General features: G+C 38.4%; 2 protein-coding genes across 2 annotated transcripts in view; both read right to left on the bottom strand.

The window, feature by feature from the left end:
• The window catches only part of OTOGL (otogelin like), a 90134-nt gene extending 88078 nt beyond the window's left edge, over positions 1–2056 (bottom strand). The window contains exons 1-2 of the mRNA XM_042889899.1: positions 1978–2056; positions 1012–1051 (exon numbers count right to left, since the gene is read on the bottom strand). Coding sequence (XP_042745833.1) covers positions 1012–1051; positions 1978–2056 — 119 coding nt within the window. The remainder of the gene's footprint in view (positions 1–1011; positions 1052–1977) is intronic.
• Positions 2057–9598: 7542 nt separating this feature from the next.
• On the bottom strand, positions 9599–12550 carry RPS16 (ribosomal protein S16). The gene is made up of 6 exons (XM_042889873.1): positions 12491–12550; positions 12356–12411; positions 11577–11678; positions 10960–11056; positions 9925–9972; positions 9599–9796 (listed from the first exon to the last, which is right to left on the bottom strand). The coding sequence occupies exons 2-6, from the start codon at positions 12401–12403 to the stop codon at positions 9651–9653; spliced, it is 441 nt and encodes a 146-aa protein (XP_042745807.1). The 5' UTR covers positions 12404–12411; positions 12491–12550; the 3' UTR covers positions 9599–9650.
• Positions 12551–20882: the final 8332 nt, after the last annotated feature.

Below are 20882 nucleotides of genomic sequence, written 5' to 3'. Positions count from 1 at the left end.
CCTGAATAAGCCGTTCCCCAGAGAGAAGTGTTTCTCTCCGATTACCATCACTTTATCAAAGAGGTCTTTCTTGGGTTCACGTTTAAAATGGTGATTCTTTTTTTCTTTTCGTAGTCTCATTTTACAGAATTCAACAGCACTCCAATCTCTGCTCTCAGACATCAGGGAGGTACAGGGGAGAGGAAAATAGAACAAGCTTATATGACAGGATACAAAACTGCAAAATTGATCCATAGGTACTTGAACGTGTGTGTGCGGCAGCGAGTTGCCCTAAGTGTGATGTGAATATATTGGTATAATGCTTTTAATAGCAGGAGATTACTCACCAGCTGTAGTTGATTTAAATGTGTGATTTAGTTTAGAAATAAGGGCAGCAGACTGTAAAACATACTTGGTTTTACCAGCAGTCCAAGATGGTATGTATGTGTGTGTTCACTAAATACAGAGGTCACTAGACATCCAAAGCTATGTCCAATTGGACACTTCTACTAGAATTGATGGCATAGTTCCCATTTAATTCAATGGGATCAGGAACATTTCCTAGTTTGGGTTTTGTTTGGATTTCAGCTTCTACACGAAAACTTGTATTGAAAATGTTTATTTTATGGCTGTATAGCACTTACTTTTCTGTGCTTCAAATAGCAGCTAGGATTTTATCATGCAATTAAAATCGTAGAAGGATACTCATTTAATGTATTTTTCCAGACATAAAATAATGATCTCATCTTGGTTTCATTCCATTACTCCTCTAAGCTTTCTTGAGACTGTACAAGTATCATTTTTCATAAGTGCCTTCATTTTTCAAATGGAGGATCCATGCCCATTATATAAATTCTTTGAAAAGAATTGTAAACATTACGAAAGTATGTTTTACATCCATTGCACATGTACATGACAACTTACACGGCAAATTCAAGACTGTATTTTACTTTCTAACTTACACCACAACAGATAGCCTTACATATTTTTGTTTCATTCATAGGACTTAACAAATAAGGAATAAAAACTTACCTTGAAGTCCTCCTCAAAAGAGAAAGCTTGCAGTAAGTTCCTGTAGATTAAAAAATCATCAAGGTAAACATTTTTCTGTAGTGTCACTCCGCATTTGACAAATATCACTACTGAATTGTGTTCTTCAAAAATAGTTAATGAACCTAAGTTTTCAAAAGTGTCTTTACAAAACCTTCTTCTCTTCACAAGGAATCTAGCAACAGATGCTCTCCTTCCTGAAAGCCTGATGCTCACAAGTGCTCACCACCTGCAAGTTCCCGTGCTCTCAGCTCTGGTACACGCTACCACCAAAAAGAGCAAAGCATTCATAAAGCCTTTCTTCAGAGGCTTAGACCATATCTAATAAAACATAAGAGGTGATCAGATCTATCCAGAATCAAACTTCTAGAGCGGTAACCTGTAATCTTTTTCTGATTATTACTTATAAAACTCAGTTGCCATTCTAATCACATTCTCATGTTGTCTTAGAAATCCTTATAATGGCTGTAAAGAAACTATCTACAAGATCTATTTGCTGTGCATACACGTATAAATTAAAAAGATTGTTTCTGTAGCCAGAAGAACAATTGCTTTTTCTAACATTCTAAAAATGCTTAAAAACACTGCAGGTGCAATCTGATCAAATAAAATTATACCCTGCTGAAATTAATTACTAGCTTACTGATATAACAATAATGGCAATGAAACAAAGAAAGTTAAACTTAATTCTTTAATAACTTCTTTTGTTACAAAATTCAAACATAAAAATGTATCCTGAAAAAAAAAATGCTATATTTTAGCTTCAACACTTATCAGAAAGAATGGAAATATATGTAACATTTTTTTAACCTGTGAAATTGTTTTATTAACTCCAACAAGGGTAAAAAATGTTGGTTTATGATAGAAAAATAAGCAGACACTAATGAAACATTCACAAAACTAATTGTAGAAGTTAGTATTACTGCAAAAATGAAATAAAGTTCTTACCTTGCAAAGAGGACAGCAGTGAATGAAGCAAGAATATACTCCACGGTATCATTAAATTGAGCTTTCCCACAATGTTCATTTCAGTATAAATTAGTAAAAGGAAATTCATCCAAATTAATGGCTTTGACTATGATGGCATCTTCTAACTGTGTCTTCCTACAGTGTGTTTAGATCCTTTAAAATTTAGATAATTGGATGCATGATTTAAAATAATACAATACAGAAAGGAAAAGAAAAGGAGACATCAAGCTTGGTAGATACATACAGCTTCAGGAGCTTAGCAAGCGTTGCATATAACTTTCTGGCTGCATATCTCTCATTAGAAATGCATGGTAACTGCTGAGCAGAGTCTGTATTAGTTACACTTTCGCCAGACCTGTGAGCATTACTCCTCTGTTGAATTCAATTGGCCCTTTATAAGACAGCAGACAATAACAAGAAATTTTGCCATGTTGTGACGCTTTGAGAGATCCTTCAGTCGTCATCACGCCTTTGTGTGCTTTGACACTTGCGTCGTTTGCTGCCCGTTTTGTTACAGAAAACAGCTTCAGCAAGAACCTGCAATTATGTTAGCGCGTAAAATACAACCAGATGGTTTTGGAAATTAACATATTAATATTCTGCGTCTGTTCCAAAATGAGAGACTCAAATACCATTAAATAATACACCTGGATTTTTAAGAATATTTTGAATACATTTTTGTAAATAGTTTGCTGTTGCCATCAAGGAAAGCTTCTCAGAAGGTAAAATAGTAGTTCAATTTAAAAAATAAACAGACAAACACACACATTTTGAATATTTCATATTATCAAAAAAAAAAAAAAAATGTATGTAAGTCAGACCAATGTTTCTAATTTCCATTTAAAAAGAATAATATAATTTCACCAAACTAAACAAGTACATTTAAAAAATGGAAAAATCTTACCCACTTTTCTCTAAACATTAATAGAATTATTAAGAAGTGAAGTTTTCCATCAGTTGAAATGCCTACTCCTCACTTTCATTTTTAAAGCCTCCCTTTTGCCTAGCCCTCCATTCCTCCCAGCATGCACTTCATAAGATGCTGGAAGCATTCCGCACAAGGTGGCTGTGGACTGAAATAAAATTTAGAAGTTGACAGTCTCTTTGGTAAAAATTTCTCCCACTGATTCTTTCAGCCCTTTCTCTTCCCCTCTCTCCAGCTGGACTAGAAGAGCCAAAGGAAAACACACAAACTTTCCAACCACAGACAAACATTCATGTCCACATAGCAGTACTCACGCAGGTTTGGGATTACTGGTGGCCCAAGGATAATTACTGCAAACTGATATACATTACAGCAGTACACCACAGTTCAAGTATTTTTTAAGAATTATTTTTATTACTGGCTATATTTAAGTGACTCTGGATCCAGCTTTCTATTTATATATGTATATATCCACAAAATATTTATCAGACACTGAGATCAGTTATCTGCCCATCTTGTGTTTCATTATTCTGTAAATCATAAAGGAAACTTATTTACACCATTCACTTTTCAAGGAGATTTTTGGTTTGTTTTTACTTCTGACTATCTCTGGGCTAGTCCCATTTCACAGAATGCTTATCTGCAGCAAGAATGCATCTTCCAGTTCAGCCTCATCTGCTTCACAGTGTCAAAAATCACTCCAGTCTGCAAGCTGAGGAAAAAGAAATGAGCTCCTGATTCAAATTATGCACTAACGTAGTCATGCTTACAGACTCTAAACACTTCATGTGGACACCTATCTTGTAGGAGGTTACAGGGGATAATCAGTGTCTCATGCTTTCATAAATCTCCTATTAGAGGACAGAGCCTTGAGATTACTGTAGAGCTTCCAAATTACAGAATCACCAAATTACACAGAATCATAGAGACTGGAAAGAAGCTCTGGAGATAAAATCAAGTCCAGCCCCTCAGAGCAGGTTACTAGAAAAGTATCCAGGGTTCTGAATATCTCCAGAGAAGGAGACTCCACAACATCCCCAGGAACCTTGTTCCAGTGCTCTGTCTCCCTCATAGTAAAAGAGGTTTTCCTCATGTTCATATAGAACTTCCTGTGTTCCTGTTTGTGCCCATTGACCCTTGTTCCATCACTGGGCGCTGTTGACAAGAGCCTGGACTCACCCAGTTAACTTCCATCCATTATATAATATTATATATATATATATATAATATATATATAATAATATGTATAATAATTGATAAGATCCCCCCCTGCAGGCTGGCAACTCTCAGGTCTCTCAACCTTTTCTCATAAGGGAGATGCTCCTGGCCTCTAATCATTTTTCTGGCCCTCCACTGGACTCTCTCCCGTAGTTTCCTGTCTTTTTTGAACTGAAGAGGCCAGAACTGGACACAGTGCTTCTGATGTGGCCTCACCAGAGCAGAGTAGAGAGGAAGATCACTTCTCTCCACCTGCTGAACAAGTTCTTTTTAATGCACTCCAGGATACCACGGGCCTCCTTGGCCACAGGGGCACAATGCTGTATGTCTACCAGGACATACAGCTCCCTCTCTGCATAGCAATTTTCCAGCAGGTTGGCCCCTATACTGATGCTTGCAGTTATTCCTCCCTGGGTGTAAGACTCTGCACTTGCCCTTGTTGAACCTCGTAAGATTCCTCTCTGCACAACTTTCCAGGTCTCACGGCAACACAACTACGTGGTGTGTCAGCTACTCTTCCCAGCTTTGAATCATTAGCAAACTCACTGGGGGTGCACTCCATCCCTTCATTCAGGTCATTTATGAAGATGATAAACAAGCCCAAACCCCAGGGGAACTCCACTAGTTACAGACCTCCAACTACACTCTGTGCCACTGATGAGAATCTTCTGAACTCTGCCAGTCAGCCAGTTCTCAATCCACCTCACTACACACTCATCTATTCCACACTTCCTAAGTTTACTTGCAAGAATGTTATGGGAGACAGTATCAAAAGCCTTGCTGATGTTGAGGTACAGAACATTCACCGCTCTCCTCTCATCTACCCAGATGATCATGACATTACAAGCAGCTACCATATTGGTGATTTCCCCTTGATGAATCCATGCTGACTATTCTCAATAACCTTCTTTTCTTCCACTTACTTAGAGATAACATCACTTTCCCTGGGATGGAGGTATGAGACCATTACCAGCCTCAGAGCTGTTTTCCTTTGAAGCTAAGTGTGGCATAGAATCATTTCAAACACTTCTAAGAAACCTGACCTGGAATTTTTTCATTCCTCAAGTTGATTAATATAATTAAACTCTTTTTAACAGGAGCTGTTAAAATGACTTTTTAATGTATACACAACTTTTACAAAATAAAATTGAAGCACATAAGTATTGCCTAGTTGCTTAACTTTCTAACATTAAAAGCAGGCCAAGCCTACTTTACAAGCTGTAAAGAGACTTTTTCATTAGGTCTGGATATCTCTGCTCAAGACAGAGTAGGAAATAGCACGGTCCCAAGCAGATGAAGGACATTAGCTAATAAGGGAAAAGAATTATTCAGCCGAGTATGCTGAACTGTAACTCAGAGGACTATATTAAGAAATTGAATATATATATATGTATGCCCCAGCAATGACTACATTACCTACACAAGTAATAGAATACTCACAGATTTGAGACTTCTAGAAAACGTAAACAGGAACAATGAATTAGAAAATAACTACTTTGGTAAGAAAATGAACACAGTATAGAAAACATGCTGGCCTATGTTTAAAAGAATGCTAGTGCTACATTTTCAAGTTATATTTTTTTCTCTTTAAAAGTGAAAATAAAAAAATTTAATACAAATTTATTTGTATATTGTAGCAGAAATGCAAAGCTACAGCTTGAACCAGTGACTGAGCACCTGGTGGGAAGGCAGGACCAACCCAGAGGAGCTCAGCTGCATGCAATGTCCCTGAATGACTGGGAGGAGTGGAGCCAGGATCCACCACTTCCCAGACCTCATTTAAGGGTTGGCAGTGGAGACAAGGATATCTAACCTGAGGCCTTCAAGGGATAAGCATATGTTTTCCTTTATTTTCGCACCCACGGCTGTTGCATTTGAGCAAATCCTCGCTTGCTGCAGCTTAGGATCTTGATACTCTGTTGTCATTGCTGCACTTTCCATCACATTACAATACTCAATATAAATTTGACCAAGATTTTCCAACTTAACATTTGAGAGGATTTAATTTTATATACAGGTTGTACATTTTATCAGGATTATAAGCAAGAGATGAAATAGCAACAGCCTTCAGTGACTTGGATTCAAGTATGCCCTGTTTTGGATTTAGATCCATTATCATCATTAATAAAACATGGCACTTCTTGGAGCTCATATTCCAGCCTTCATTGGACTGGTATTTTCAGTGAAGAGCTTGAGTGGTACTACACTGTCACGCATGTGCCAAAACATCCTAAGGGTTAACATCAGTGAAAATAATAAAAGAGCAAGAATGATAAAAGGCTAGACGCATTTCTGCTCCGAGTATTACCTCAACAGCTGATCAAAAATCTCCCTAAGGGCTTGAAGATCAGATTGTATTTCTTTGTAGAAGGGCGTCCATGGCTAGAGCAGATGCTCAATCACCAAGTCTCGATTTCCATGCCCAAAGAATCAGGACGCTAGGAAAGGATTTTTATGAAAATATTTTCTCCTTAAGTCTTCCAAAAGCTTAAAACTTCACTTTAATTGCACTTCCTCAGTGAAGTTAAGCCCTCTAGTGGTCAATTGGCCAACAACTATTTAGAATAAAGACCTTCAGCCATTCACACAAGCAGACGCCAGTCCAATTCCACAAACATTTCTCATCTGGAAAGCAAGCTTGTGGGAATGACATCACTCTCCAGGATTAATAGGGCATTTTCATAGGTTCAGAGTTCAGTTCAGAAAGCATTTTTATTATGCTGAGTTTTTCTTTGGAGAAATAACATGCAGATACTATCTCTGGTTATATTAGTAGCAATGCAAGTTTTATTTTCAGCTTTTTCATAATGGAAGAAGTCCCTGGTTGTTATGAGTTATTTTGTGGGCAACAAAACTGCTAACTCAGGTTTCTCCATAACTGTGAAGATCACCCCTAAGGTTACTAGTGCTGGGTATGTCACTTCCCCTGCTCCTGTGACTTTCACATCATAGGAACTCCGTTTTTCCCCTTTTTCCCCTGCATCTCACTGGCAGAATAGCTAGGCAATAATCAGTTTTGGACAAAACAAAGTGTAAGGTACATATGTGCCAACTGGCAGGCTAGTACACATTTCCTAAGCAATGAGTGAGCCATTGCTTGTCAATCACCACACAAGCCAAATAACTAAAAGGCTTATTTTTCCCCAGCTGAAGCTAATTAGCATCTATCAAGATGCCAGTTTTCACAAAACTCACAGGAATTCAGAAACCACATTTGAAGTTATCCCTGCATCTTTTCCTTAGAGATTCATGCTGCAAGTTAAGAATATCACAGGACTCAGCAGCCTGAGAGCCAGCATGCTTTGTGAGCAACTCTATTCCAAGGTAGGAACTCTGAGGAAGCCACAGAAGAAGAAATGGGTCAGATGTGAAGATGCAGAAGTGAGAGACTGAGGAAAACAAACTGTGCATCTTGCCAAAGAGACTCAAGCGTGATAAACTTAATATATCATTCACTTACCAGGATTTTTTGTTTTATGCTACGTAAATTGGCAATAGAATATACAACAGTCCTCTCCAACGAAAGTGTGAGAAGCTTGCATAAGTTTTTTACTTCAATTCAGGTCATGTATTGCAGTATTTTGTGGCAGACTCTGACAGCTAAAATGGGAGACGGATGGAGAATTCCTTTCCAGAAGGAATTTGTTCAAGTTATTCTTTTAACTCCCGAGTAACTACATTTCAGTGAAAGCGTTTTGAACAAAAGCTTTCAGCAGAAAAAAAGCAGAAAGATGCAACAAGCGTCAATGTTTATAAAAAGCCCATGATAATCATTTCTCTAAACTAGAGCAAAAGGGCAACATTGTGCTGTGATCTGCATTTCCTAACTCAACTCACAAGTCAGTTTAATTTTGTGTACTAAGTACATTGAGATGACCTATCACTGAATAAGTGAGAAAAGAAATATCACTTTTGATAGAAATCCCCCCCCAAAATTTTGTATATTGAGATGCTCAAATCAGAATTTCAGTAGTGTCATGCAAGCATACAGAAGACAGGAAAAATATCTGATTTCAAAAGCAATGCAGAAGGTAGGGTGCTGTAGCTTGATTAGACTTCTATGTTTCTTCTATTTCCTCTCCAATTGCTTTCCAAACACAAGAAACAACAACGTAGAGCTGTTTCCATGCCAGTTGGGTCAACTCATATCCAAGTTCTCATTCAATCATTTGCAACTCTTCCAAGGGACAGAATTAGCCTTTCCAACAGCCTTTCCTTGGCACATCACATGTCTTACTCAGAACTAAACTCTTCCCTCCTCCTAATCAGATTATTTCTGAAGGTCTTCAAAGCTTCAATGGATGAGAAACTGGAACTTCTCCAACATTTCATGTTTGATAAATGCATACCCTAAATGTATCTCTCAAAATTAGTCATATTTTCAACTCCAAATTTTTCACACATGCTTTCCTAAGGCTTTCCATTGCCTCACCTAGCTCATGACAGCAAATCGTAAGAAAATCAAATTTATTTTCTTATTAAAGCACTTGATGCTGTTCTCTATGTCTGCCTGTAATTGTAGGATGAACAAACTAGATCCAATGCAATTTGTAAAACAGTCCTTTTTATGTTTTACAGTTACAAAATAGAATATACCGAGTTCATTTCAGAAAAAAGCTTCCTCCATTTAGACCTATCAATCCAGAAACCACGCTCATTTTCCAGTAATAACTGAGCTGACTTCCTCTCCACATGCATATATAATCACTTTGTTTTTAACGATGTAAACTTCAAACTTCACAATACCTTCCTGAATGTATACTTTAACACCACGTTAAGGGAGTTATTCTCAGTGGAATAAATCATTTTGTCACTTGCCATTAACAGTGCATCACCATAAGCAGTTCATGCAAATAGGAAGTACTTACTTTCAATACTCTGTGGTCATGTTTGGAACTTCACTTGTGAAGCAGTAATTCAAATGAATCTAAAATGAGAACGGAATTCATTTGAAAGGACTCTAGTTGCCAACACAGAAGCATAAAAGATACTTAATGCAGAATTACCCTTGGACAGAGTACTAAGAGAAGGCATATACTAGAGTTAGATCCACTCCTACATCACAGACCAAGTCAGCATCAAGGCTTTGACATTTTCATGCAGAGAGAACATGGATCATCTCAGTCAGTAACACCAGAATCACTCAGCTCCCTGTAAAGGTCCATTTGCTTGGACATATTTCTATTTGCTTCAACAAACTGTTGCATGTACCTCACCAAACATCCCACCCCTCTCAAATAAAAGAGGATGCAAGCTTTTAGTGTTTCAGTAACCACACACACATCCGTAGTACAACGTTTTCCTTCATTACCAAGGCCCCACAAGACTTGCTTCAAAATGGATAAAAGAGGAAGAGTCATCTGGTTTTACTTTGGTATTGATGTATTTGTAAATCAATCTGAAGTGAGAATGTATTTACACACACACACACACAAAAAGCAGTTTGAAAACATGGAATTTATCAAATTCTCTTTATGTTTATTGACTGTCACATGACTGGTGAACAATTTTAACGGTAAGACTTCTGGTAACGTGCACGAGCACCAGGTCCTCCAAATTTCTTGGATTCACAACGGCGAGGATCTGCAACCAGCAGAGTCCTGTCGTACTGGATTAGAATATCCTTGATCTCTTTTTTGGAAGCTTCATCAACATCTGCATAGGAAAAAAAAAAAGTTTTGAACGTTTCTCGAAGGAACTAATTTATGCTAGCATTTTCACACTTGTCAGAAGGCAAACATTTTCACTTAATGCTAACATAACAATCTGAACAATGAACTTACATTTTTGATAATAAGCCACCAATGCTTTGGAAATAGCTTGACGGATAGCTGTTAAAAAAAAAAAAAATGGATTACTAAGGATTGCAAATGTATTCAAAACTTAAACACAAAGTGCCAATTCTCTTAGAAACTTGCTGTCTTGTTCTCTGCCAAAGCGTCCTTTCCCCCCTTAAGTCCCCTCCCATCTAACTACACATGACCTTTATTTTGGCACATCTGAAGAACTCTGTGCCAAGAGGCCACCCACGATTCATCTTCTGACTTGACAACTGCCAGCTAGACAAAGCACGGTACAAGTGCTGTCTTCATCACCTTCCTTAGAATATGAATCTTGTTTATCTTCTACCAACTAGTTAATTTTCAAAATCCTTAGAAATAGTTCCCTAAAATGTCTCTAATTTTCAACACAAATAAAAATGTTCACAGAGTTCAAAGACTAAGGCAACAGAATGCGCAATAGGATGGCATGACTTATTTTAGCACACCTCCATAAAACAATCCCATAATAATAATAATCAGAACTGAAACAAGTGTTATGGGAGCAGCTGTAAACATTTGGTTTGGGACTACATTTTTGATTAGAAACTGAATTTTCTGAAAAATGAGTGCAATCAACTTCAGACATTATCAATATGCTCTGCAAGAGAGGCTCTTGCAGATGCTTACAGGTGCTCTCATTCAGAGCATGTCTGCAGGTCAAATGAAAGACACTTCTAGACAACCTGGAAATTTACAATTAAATTCTTAATTTCTAATGCAAAGTTCTCTTTTCTCTCTCCCAAAAATCTTCGTATTGAGACACACTTCAACTGTCACACCACAAGGTGTAAAGATCAGTTCCTTTGAATTTCACAAATGAATTTCTCTCCAGATGCTGCAATTCTGTAGGTAAAATATATCGAAGAAAACAGTGTTTGAGCAGCGAAAAAGAAGCAGAACAGTGAAACATACAAGCTGCTATTCTAAACTCAAGCCTCTCACATGCACGGTTTCACCTGTTCTAGCCCACAGTGAAGGCTCAACTCCAAATCATACCATAGATTTGTGCTACATGGCCACCACCTTTCACACGGACTCTGATGTCAACACCAGCAAATCTCTCCTTCCCCAGCAGCAGGACAGGTTCAAGCAGCTAGGAAACAAACCAGATTAACAAAATTCATTTGTTATCAGAGCCAGCAAGGACACAAGTCTGTAGATTTACACACGTGAAGTTGCTAAACATTCTGAAAAACAAGAGACTGGATTTTGCAAGCATATATCCAGATCAACTTTATCTCTTAAAGGGTTCTCTGACACCTACCAGTAATACTGTAAAACAAACACGCTACTCGTTTTTTTTAGGTTTCAAAACACTGAACAGCACATTTTATGTACATGGAAATTATCAGAAACCACGTAGTTTAGGCAAAAATCAGAAAAATAAATCAAGATTATTAAACTTTAACACTCTCAGTTAAGCAAGAAAAGTACCCCTATGCCAACAATACCATTATGGAAGGACACTCTACTCAGTTTTCATAAGTAATTCTACACACAACAAAAGACTTAGTAGTATCAGTAAGGCAAGCAACTCTTCGCCATGCTCAACTGATTAAATATATAAAGGTATTTTAACGTCCAAGGGTGAAGTAGGCTGAGCAGATACTTACTTTATACTGCAAAGTCCTAGGCTCAATCATTTCCAGAGGTCTTCCGTTCACTTTAATGAGGCCATTCCCTCTTTTGCAATGGGCGACAGCAGTTGCTGTTTTCTAAAAACACAAATGTGTGTTAGTACAGAACTTCATTTCTCAAACCAGCACCATAAAGTGTAATTTTCATAAACAACCCACAGATATTATTCTCATATTGCATGTTAACATTTCTCAGTAAATGAAGCAGCACTGCTTCTGACATTTCCAGGCATCCACTTGGAAGCCTACAAAATTATCTTAACAAGATTATATTAACACTGAAGTTGGGAAAGCTACCCCATCCATTCAATTCAGCCACACGGTGCTTTTGTAGCTCATCTCTTCACAACAGCCTCTTATCTCTCAATTTTTGAGCCCTCCAACCCCAACAGTGCAATAGTTCATTCCCCTGTTTAATACGGCCATCGGACACCACCGATAGCGATCCAGGCCGTGCTGGGGGTAACCAGGCCCCCGAAAAAGCTTCGATGCAATGTATCCCTCCTTTACAGCTCGTCTCTCCGGACGGCCCCGCTCCATCAGGCCCAACTCCCGCCGCACAGCGCGACACGTGGGCGGCCCAGCAGGCCCAGCCAGCGCGGTCCGACTCGCCTCGCACGGCCGCTCCCCGCAGCGCTATGGGAAGCGGCAGGCACCGCCGCAGCCAAACGGAAGCAGAGAGCCGCCATCGCAATGTGCCGCGGCCTCGGCCAGAGAGCGAGGAGGGTGCGAGCAGCCGCCACCCTTGCCCTCACCTTCCGCCCGAAAACCTGGACGCTCTGCAGGGGACCCTTGGCCGGCATGACTGCTCCTGCAAGACAGAGGAAGGTAGAGGTTAGCGCAGCCAGGAGCGAGGCCGCACACGGGCCGCACAGCCCGCCGGCACTCACCCTACTCCGGCGGCGGCACCGCGAAAAGACCGAACGGGGTTTCCCAGCCTGTGTTCAGGGGCGGGCCAGCCGTAAAGCCCACCTCGTCTTCCGGGAGCGCGGCACCGCATCCGGCCGTGCTTTACGACAGTGCTTTGCGGCAGCCATCCATGGGCGGGCTTACTCGCCCTTTCCGGCTGAGCGCCGGACCTCAGCTTGGGGTTGCGGCATCAGTCCTCTCGTACCTTTTGGTTTTGCTCTGTTATTCTTTTCTGAGTCTTCTTTTCTCTCGCGTACGTTTCTTTCGGAGTCGTGATTGGCGCCGTAGTGTTGGATGAGCTTTTTGTTATGTAGCTCATTCACAAGCAGAACCCAACCGGTTTGCATAGCAAATAAAATCATGCCTTTCCCTAAGGGCTGTTGGTGGAGTTTGCAGACACTGAAGGAGCCTCCTTCGTGTTCAGCAGTACGATGTCAGCTTTCTTTCACATGCCTGGTAACACTCTGAGAGAAGGAAACATTAACGTTTGTATTCTGTTCTGACAGCAATATTCAGGCAATTCTGTATAGCCGTGTAAATAGCCAACAACCATTGTACTTAAGATTAAGGAGATGTGGTTAAATTCCGGGATCCAGGTGCCCAGAACACTGCTAGCTTGACATTTTATCTTTGTTTTCCATATTCAGCGTGTCATCAAAGATGGATTTTATGTCATTTTCAGGCTGTAATATTTTACTTCTAGGGTTTGGTATTCACTATGCAAAATTCTCCAGAAGTACAAAAGTAGAAGCCATCAATTAGGGAAGGTCATGATTCTTGGAGATTTTAAACAATAGAGATTTAGATTACTATGATTAATGTGAAAGTTGACTGCTCAAATGAAACAATCAGTTCTTCTGTCTTTGGACAGAATTTTAAATACTGAACATTAGTCATCAGTCATGTGAGGATTTAAACAAGCACTTAGCTTTGTGCAATTTGAGTGATTAGTTCTATGCAAGTGAGTAGTACTGCGCAGAGCATGTAAGATTTAGCACATCTCAAACCCCTGATTGTGCAAAACCTCAACATGTGACCCGAGAAGTGTTTGCTTTTTTTCTTTTTTTTTTTTTTTTTTTTTTTTTTTTAAAGCTGTTTTCTAAGAGATGGTGTTTGTGCAGTCATACATGGCTATCATCCACTCTTTCCCCATCATCAGGGGGAGAGTAATGGTAGCCAGAGTATTGGCTAATTTCTGGTAGTTATCACAGGAGAATGGAAATTTGAAAAACAATTCTGTTTGCACATATTTGGTGAAAATAGGTGACTCTGGGTTAGAAATATTTTGCTTGCATAATGAAAGCAGATGCAGGGGCTGAGTTATTAGGTATTGAGATATTATCACAAAACCTACATTCAGATGAAAAATAAAACATAGTTCCTACTTAACCCCATCAAAAGAGTTCAGCCAACACTTAGGACTGACCCAAAGGTGAGCCACTAGCAACTGAACTTTGTTTGGTGTTTGGAATGCTTTGAAAGGAAGAGAGAACAAATCTAAATCAGTTCCTTTTGTTGGTGTTATCTCAGGACTGCTAATGAAGAACCATGTATTAATACCAAATGCACTGTTAGTCAAATGGCTGCTTATATAAAGCTTACTTTTTGTAAGCATTCTTTCTTAGGTCTTGAATAATTTATCATCATTTGGATATTAGTCTGCTGTACATTCTACTCAGAACTAAAAAAAAACCACTGGAAGCTATTTATAAACCTTGTAATATAGATACAGATATATAACTTTCTGTTAGAAAAATAAGGAGTTAACCAGCGTATATTGATAGCATAGCCTAGGGGGGAGGAAAGAAAAAGAAAAAAAAAAAGTTAAATACTCTGTGCTGATTGTTTCCTTTGCTTTCTGGCATAATAATAGAACCACAATGCATTTAGCAAGTAGTTACTGTAGAAATTAGATTGTACTGTGGGAAGTGAGAATTAGATAATAAACATCACTACACAAAAGTAGCGAGAAGAAAAGAGTAGAGTGGGGAAAAGAAATCAGGCAAGATACTATACTTGTGAGGAAAATCCAAATGCTACAGTATCCCTACTAAGCACAGAACAATTCATACTAGTGATGTATCTAACTTCAAAAAATCAATAATATAGTAAGAACCTTCAAGTACCATCTACTGACTCATTTTCTGTTCCTTTACACTTCTGAAATAACTGCACCTTTGGAATGTAAGGCACTTGTTTGGCAGCCTCTTTTACCTGACTTTGCACAGGTGTGAAAAGGTACACAGCATGCAAAAGTTAATAATCAGAACCACAGAAATTAAAGTGTATTTGCTGATAAGCTACTTTTACCAGAAAGTGCATTTCAAGAGACAGTCAGAAGGCCTGAACTCATCTTGCCAAGGCATTTTTATTGTTTCCTAATGGGAGAAAAATATTTCAGTTTGGCTACAGTCTAAGTCCTTGATTTCACAGTGATTCTGTGTTGTACTAACAGATGATATCTTGTGTATTTTTATACCAACCAGTATCCTTCTGCTACTAAATCTCTTACATGGAAGTTTAGTGAGGCTTTAAGGAACTGAAAATCCCTTGATGGCTGACCTCTACTACTGCTGCCTTTGTCTCACTGTAGGCTGTAGCATAAGATGTTCTTGAGACCTGCTGTTGTCCCACGGCCCTCACGCTCTTCTTCAGTACCTGCAGGGTACAGCACGGTAGGGGAATACATCTTGTCTCCAGTTTGTTTCTTTGCCTGTTTCCTTCACACAGGTTGGTTAATGTGGCTCCATTGGGAAGAGAAAAGGAAGACTGGCAAGAAGTGGGCAAAGATGGAGCCGGCAGAGCCAGTGAGCTGGCCTGACCAGAGAGCAGCATCACATCTGTTTGTTAGCAGGGCTTGTAGAAAACTGCAGTGCGCATTCTGGGTGTCAATCCACAGACCAATCTACTGATGCCATGAGGATGAGTAGTGCAGCTCAAAGACTTCAAATTCAGACAGATTAGTTACTTGCATGTCAGTGGACATTGTGTTTGTTTTCCTTGTGCAGGAATCAAATCCACTGAAAATTTTAGCATTTTGCATTTTTAATGACATTTTATGTAGTTTCAAGTATCAAGTGAACTGGACTTCAACGTGAAATCATGATATTCTTTCTCCACTTGGACCTTGTCATCTTCTAAGTCAAATTCACATGTAAGTTCAAAAGGTAAACGTTCCAGGAGAGCATTATTTTAGCTTCTAGTTAACACAGAAGTCTGTAGCTACTAAGAGTGTAAGTCAGCAAAGAGTCAAGGTCAAGATGCTAACAAGTCCAGCTGTGCTGTGACTCTCCTATCTAAAGAAAAGACAATGTTCCTGAAAAATGATGCGGGAATTAGTGTGATTATCTTCCCCGTGTAGTATCTGAAACGTTAATAGAAAGGTGAGAGCTATAACACAATAAGATCAGTTTTATCTAATGTATGCTATCATGTATAATAGAATTGTAAAAGTAAGGAAGAGTTTAGTGGAAATACAAAAAAACTTCTTCTACATAGCCCATAATCATATTAAAAATCCATGACTTCTATGCAAATGTCCCATTTTGCAGTTGAATTGTATATTGTAGAATTATTTTTAGCAGAATGGATAATTTTAACTAGGGGAAAGATTTGGTCATGCATGATAAGTACTGAAATAAACAAAGCATATTCCCTGCAGTTTTTACTTCAGACAGCAAAATCATTACTGTAAGCTTCAGAAGGCTTTTGTCTTGTGCAGTTTTATGCATTGTGAAGATCAGTGGGATCCTTCACTGACAAGTATGAAATATATCAGGAAAGAAGGTAACTAAAAGGTCTGGAGTAGCAGAATACAGTTCTCATATTTTGCAACTAATGCATGTTTGACTAGCTAATGGATCCCATTATTTCTCATGTGCTTGCTTTTCACAGATCATGTTCATCATGTTCAGCAGCTGAAGAGTCTTCTAAACTCAATTAGTGCAAGAATGCTGTGACCAATGGAAAAATGTTTGATGCTTGCCAAAAAGCAAACCTCCCCAGCTCTTGAAAGTAACGTTCTGAAAACAAGTAAGCATCACACAAGATTTTCATATTAATCAATATTTTTTTCTTAAAAAATATTTGAATTCTAAAGCAAATTTTGCTTTTGGTTTAATTGTACTTCTCAAAGGAAACTATAACACAAGCTCTGGAACCATAAGGGTAAGCATTATCCTGTATGATGTGAATACTGACTCCCACTCAAAGATTATAAACATCTCTGGCACATTAAGATTGAAAACACAAGCCTATTTTTAATGTAGAAATTGATAAAGTTGCAAACATATTCACACTGAAACTTACTGCATTTAAATAGTTAGCAGTACAATAGATTACTCATGGACCCACTCAGCACTGCTACTGGGAAAAAATCACAATTAATGATTGTCTTGACTTTAGTTTTGAATGAATAAGATTGCTTTTTTTGGTACAATTAACAAAAGAAATCTCCAAACAAAGCCTTTCTTGGATCTAAACATATAGACAGTCATTAAGGCTCTTTGTTTTAGCTGTGGTGCTCAGCTTGTTGCTAGAATCTGATAAAATACTGTGGCTTAAATTTGCAACGCTCATCCTATTTACAATGGGCTGGGAATGCATACAATCAATGAACAGAGTTTAGCTGAAAAGTGACTGTGTGTTCCCTGCTTATTTTAGACTATGTCCATGAAAGGCTAAAATCTAAAAATCAAGGCCTTACAGTTGGAATAAGACATTCTCCATTTTCAAACTCTCTTACAGTATCCAAGATTTTAGTGGAATTTATTGACAGTAAATTAGAATTATTTGAAATTTTTTTGTACATCCACAGAAACTGCTCCAAAGTATGTGTGCGTGAGCTTGTACACTCACATTTTCATATGTCAACAGGAATTAGAGTTATAAGAAGCTGACTGGGAAACAACGCAGGACCCCCAAGCTACACAAATAAGCTAACAAGTAAATAGAATCACATACATGAAACAATTTATTTTTTTTTAGAACAGAGATGCATCTCCAGGCTTCCTGCTGTATTTTGCTGCCTCTGGAGGCTGCTCCTCGTTTTAGTTCCCTTTTATAGAAACTAAACACAGCAGGGTCCAGTGGGATCCAACTGCCCTCTCTCAACTTTTCAGCAGAGAGATGAATTGTCCTGGGTCTTAGCTTCCGCAGGATTGTTGGCATCCTTTCTATCTTTCTATGCTGAAGAAATTTGAGGAAGAGTGACTACAGAAAAAGACATCTGTTTTGCACATCTTTAAAATATAGGCTTCTTGCCCCAGTTGCTTTACTTATGTTCAGATTACAAATATAAGATAACACTCCATGACCCGTGGATCTACATTTAAGTTTAAATCTCGTAGAGAATATGTCTTCTGGGTATATAAAGTGGTGTGATTATTGTTAGTGATTGCATAGACAATTACACACTTGATCCTGACACATCGGGGATGGTTTAGAACAGAACGAGGTAGTTTCTGTTAAGTTATATTAATCTCTACTTAGGTCATTTCTATTTCTGATTTCAAATCTGTTTGTTGTTTCAACTGAAACATTTTCCATTGCTTGTGGTAGGGGAGCAGATAAGACAGAAGCGTCACAGCTCGTGAACTGTTGTATACTTACTGATCTATGGAGAATAGAGATTTTCTCCAGAAACGGGAGCAGTTGAACTCTGAAGGAGAGTGAACCCTTTTGGCAAGGATTTGTGAGGGCTCTGGGTGGAAAATCCTCTTTTATGAGGCCGGAGCAAGCAGAAGTGTAGTGACTGTTCAGCTTGTCGCATTAGGGGAAAATAATTATGCATTTTATTCACATAGAGCACACTGGTGTGTTGTCTGGACACTGCACGCTGCCAGGAATTTTGAATGATGTCAAAACCAGCAGAGTCCCAGCCTGGTGGACAACTGACAGAGTGATGGTTACCTGTTATCAGCTGTAGCTATTGAGCCGAGACAGTTCAGTTCTTGATGTCTTATCACGTGTTAATAGCTGATGCATTTTAAGTCATCTCTCCAACCAATGTTAATGTCTTGTTCAGGGAAGGCAGTAAAGGAGTCTCAGGATCTGGTATCTCCAAGTGTCTCTTTTCTATTTCTTTCCTGCTCCTAAGGGAATCCAGCCTGTAATATCTACCCACTTGTAGAACTACAGGCAATTCACAGAAACACAAACACATGCAGTATTACAACACACGTATTAAAATGACATTTTTTTTACAAGATCAAAAACAAATAGAAAAAATAAAAGTGCTGTGGGAAAGCATTTACCAAATAAAAATGTCTTTGGAGGCCTGATTGCATGTGGGTCTGTGAATAACACTCAGGAGACTATAAACTTTAGACAAACCAGATGGTTAGACAGCAATCCAGATGGTTTTATTTATGCAGACAAAGTTCACATTTAGGGAGGGGCTTTGTTCCTCTAGAGAAGGTTTCACACACAAAGTAGAATTATATATATGGTGTATGGTAATAGACTGGAACATTCATAAAAATTTAAGTCTCAATGAGTAGTCTATTGTCCTTACAGATATCATCATAATTACATAACTGGTGTGCTCGTTGGCTGCTCTTGTACATGATGTTGCTTCTTTTTCCTGCATTAGTATCCAAGGGTTTTAGTGAGGATTATGAGCAGTTTATTTGTTATGTGTTATAAAGTTGTTTTCGAAGATACGGTCCTTGTTTAGAAGAGTTGAGAATGTAAGGACAGTGAAAACACAGCAATTGAAGAAAGTAGAAGGGAATTAAGTGGATATTACTGAAAGAATCTGATGAGTATCAGCTAGGAAATCTCTCTCCTTTTTGGTATCAGAGAAAGAGATAGAAAAACAGCCTTGCCACTTTTACCAAAGTGACCTTCTAATCTTTTAGCTTTAAGCCCAGACAGTACATTTATCTTAACCATAAAGTCTGTGCATACCTACTTTTCATTCTCTTCTGTGCGCGTAAAACGGTGATTTTATGCAGCACGTGCCATTCTCTGATGAAATGGCAAACAATAGTTAGCTTCCAGATTATTTCAACACAAAGTGAAGAAATTGGCTTAAAAATATGGTGTTAGCTCTACTTCTCAGGCAGTAGCCTCCCATAACACAGAAATCTGGTGATCCATAATATCTTACCAAGCTCTTTTTTGAATGTCTAGTCTATCTATTACATCTAATTTCACTGGAGTTTTTGGACCACTTTTTTCTTTTTTTTCTGTCTGCTTATATTACCTATTGCTTCTTACTGATGTTTGGAAAAAGCATTTCTGGGAGGTGTATTTCCACAGTCACGTTGGTGCGGCATGCGGTGACATGTATTGTGATTAGCAGATTAAGAAGCAAGAAATTGCTTTGGTGATTTCCTTAACGTAACTGAAAAAATAACAGATGCCAGAGCTTTTGTTATCTTTTCCATATGACCTAAATTGTCTTTATAGCTCCTCAACAGAGATGTGCTTTCTTTTCCTATTAAACATATTCTGTCCAATTTTAATTTTGCTGAAATTTCATTTTATCCATATTCTTGTTCAACTATTGACATTATAAAAGTGTTCTTTAAGGGTTATAACTTCTCAGTAGTGTTGTGGAGATTCAGAAAATAAGAGCAGGTTTCTTTATTACTAGTAGCAAAAGCGTCAAGCTCATATAAACATTACAAAGGCTACCTCATAGTTTTATTGGAATGCATTATCTTTCCAAAATAAATAGCATAGGAATGATAGCATCAGCATTGTGTTTGTAAGTCACAGCAGAAAGAAAGTTTATTTTGATGATACCAAGCTGGGAGGTGCTGTTGAGTCTCTGAAGAAAAAAAAATAGACTGTGAAAACGGACCAAGATCCATCAGCAGGTGTATGAAGCACTTAGCAACAACAATACAGAGCAACTAGCAATAATTCTCTCACATCCTAATCGTCACTGCACGTGGTCTTACACAGTATAAGGTGCTGCTGATGCAATTTTGTGAAGTCTTGTCAAATAGAGTTTGGAGAATATTTTAAGTATTGAAATAAAACGATGCTGATTTCATGTAGGATATAAATCAATAGTTGCAAAACAAACCTCAGGTGTCAAAAATGTTTATAACGTTTATGGCATTTAGATGCCTGATAATTAGAGCAATAGTCCTGCCTGTAAGTCCACGTGCTGGCCGAAAAATAATGCCTTCTATTGGATTATGTTAGCCCACAACATCAGAGGCAGATGTTGGTGGTACAGCAGTAGAAGTTGAACTTTCCCTCCAATATTCCATTCCATTTTTTTGCTGTGTGAGAGATGGCAGCAGAGGGGCAGTCCGACAAAATGACATCTGACATGGAAAGTCATGGGAAGCAAAGTTGTGGCATTGAATTCCTCTGCATGGAAAAAAAAATGTCACCCATTGACATTCATCTACA

The sequence above is a fragment of the Lagopus leucura genome, unplaced genomic scaffold (genome assembly GCF_019238085.1).
Source record: "Lagopus leucura isolate 7727_CA_CO unplaced genomic scaffold, USGS_WTPT01 Super-Scaffold_100159, whole genome shotgun sequence".
Classification (NCBI taxonomy): domain Eukaryota; kingdom Metazoa; phylum Chordata; class Aves; order Galliformes; family Phasianidae; genus Lagopus; species Lagopus leucura.
The sequence above is the reverse complement of the archived record's forward strand: the minus strand, read 5'-3'. Positions and strand labels throughout refer to the sequence as shown.

Excerpts from the sequence above, each read along its gene's own strand:
- RPS16 (XM_042889873.1), bottom strand. The coding sequence starts at position 12,403 with ATGCCGGCCAAGGGTCCCCTGCAGAGCGTCCAGGTTTTCGGGCGGAAG. Across the intron at positions 9,973-10,959 it reads CCATGTAGCACAAATCTATG|CTATCCGTCAAGCTATTTCC; the intron begins GTATGATTTGGA and ends TTTTTTTAACAG. Across the intron at positions 9,797-9,924 it reads GGTGGCTTATTATCAAAAAT|ATGTTGATGAAGCTTCCAAA; the intron begins GTAAGTTCATTG and ends TTTCCTATGCAG.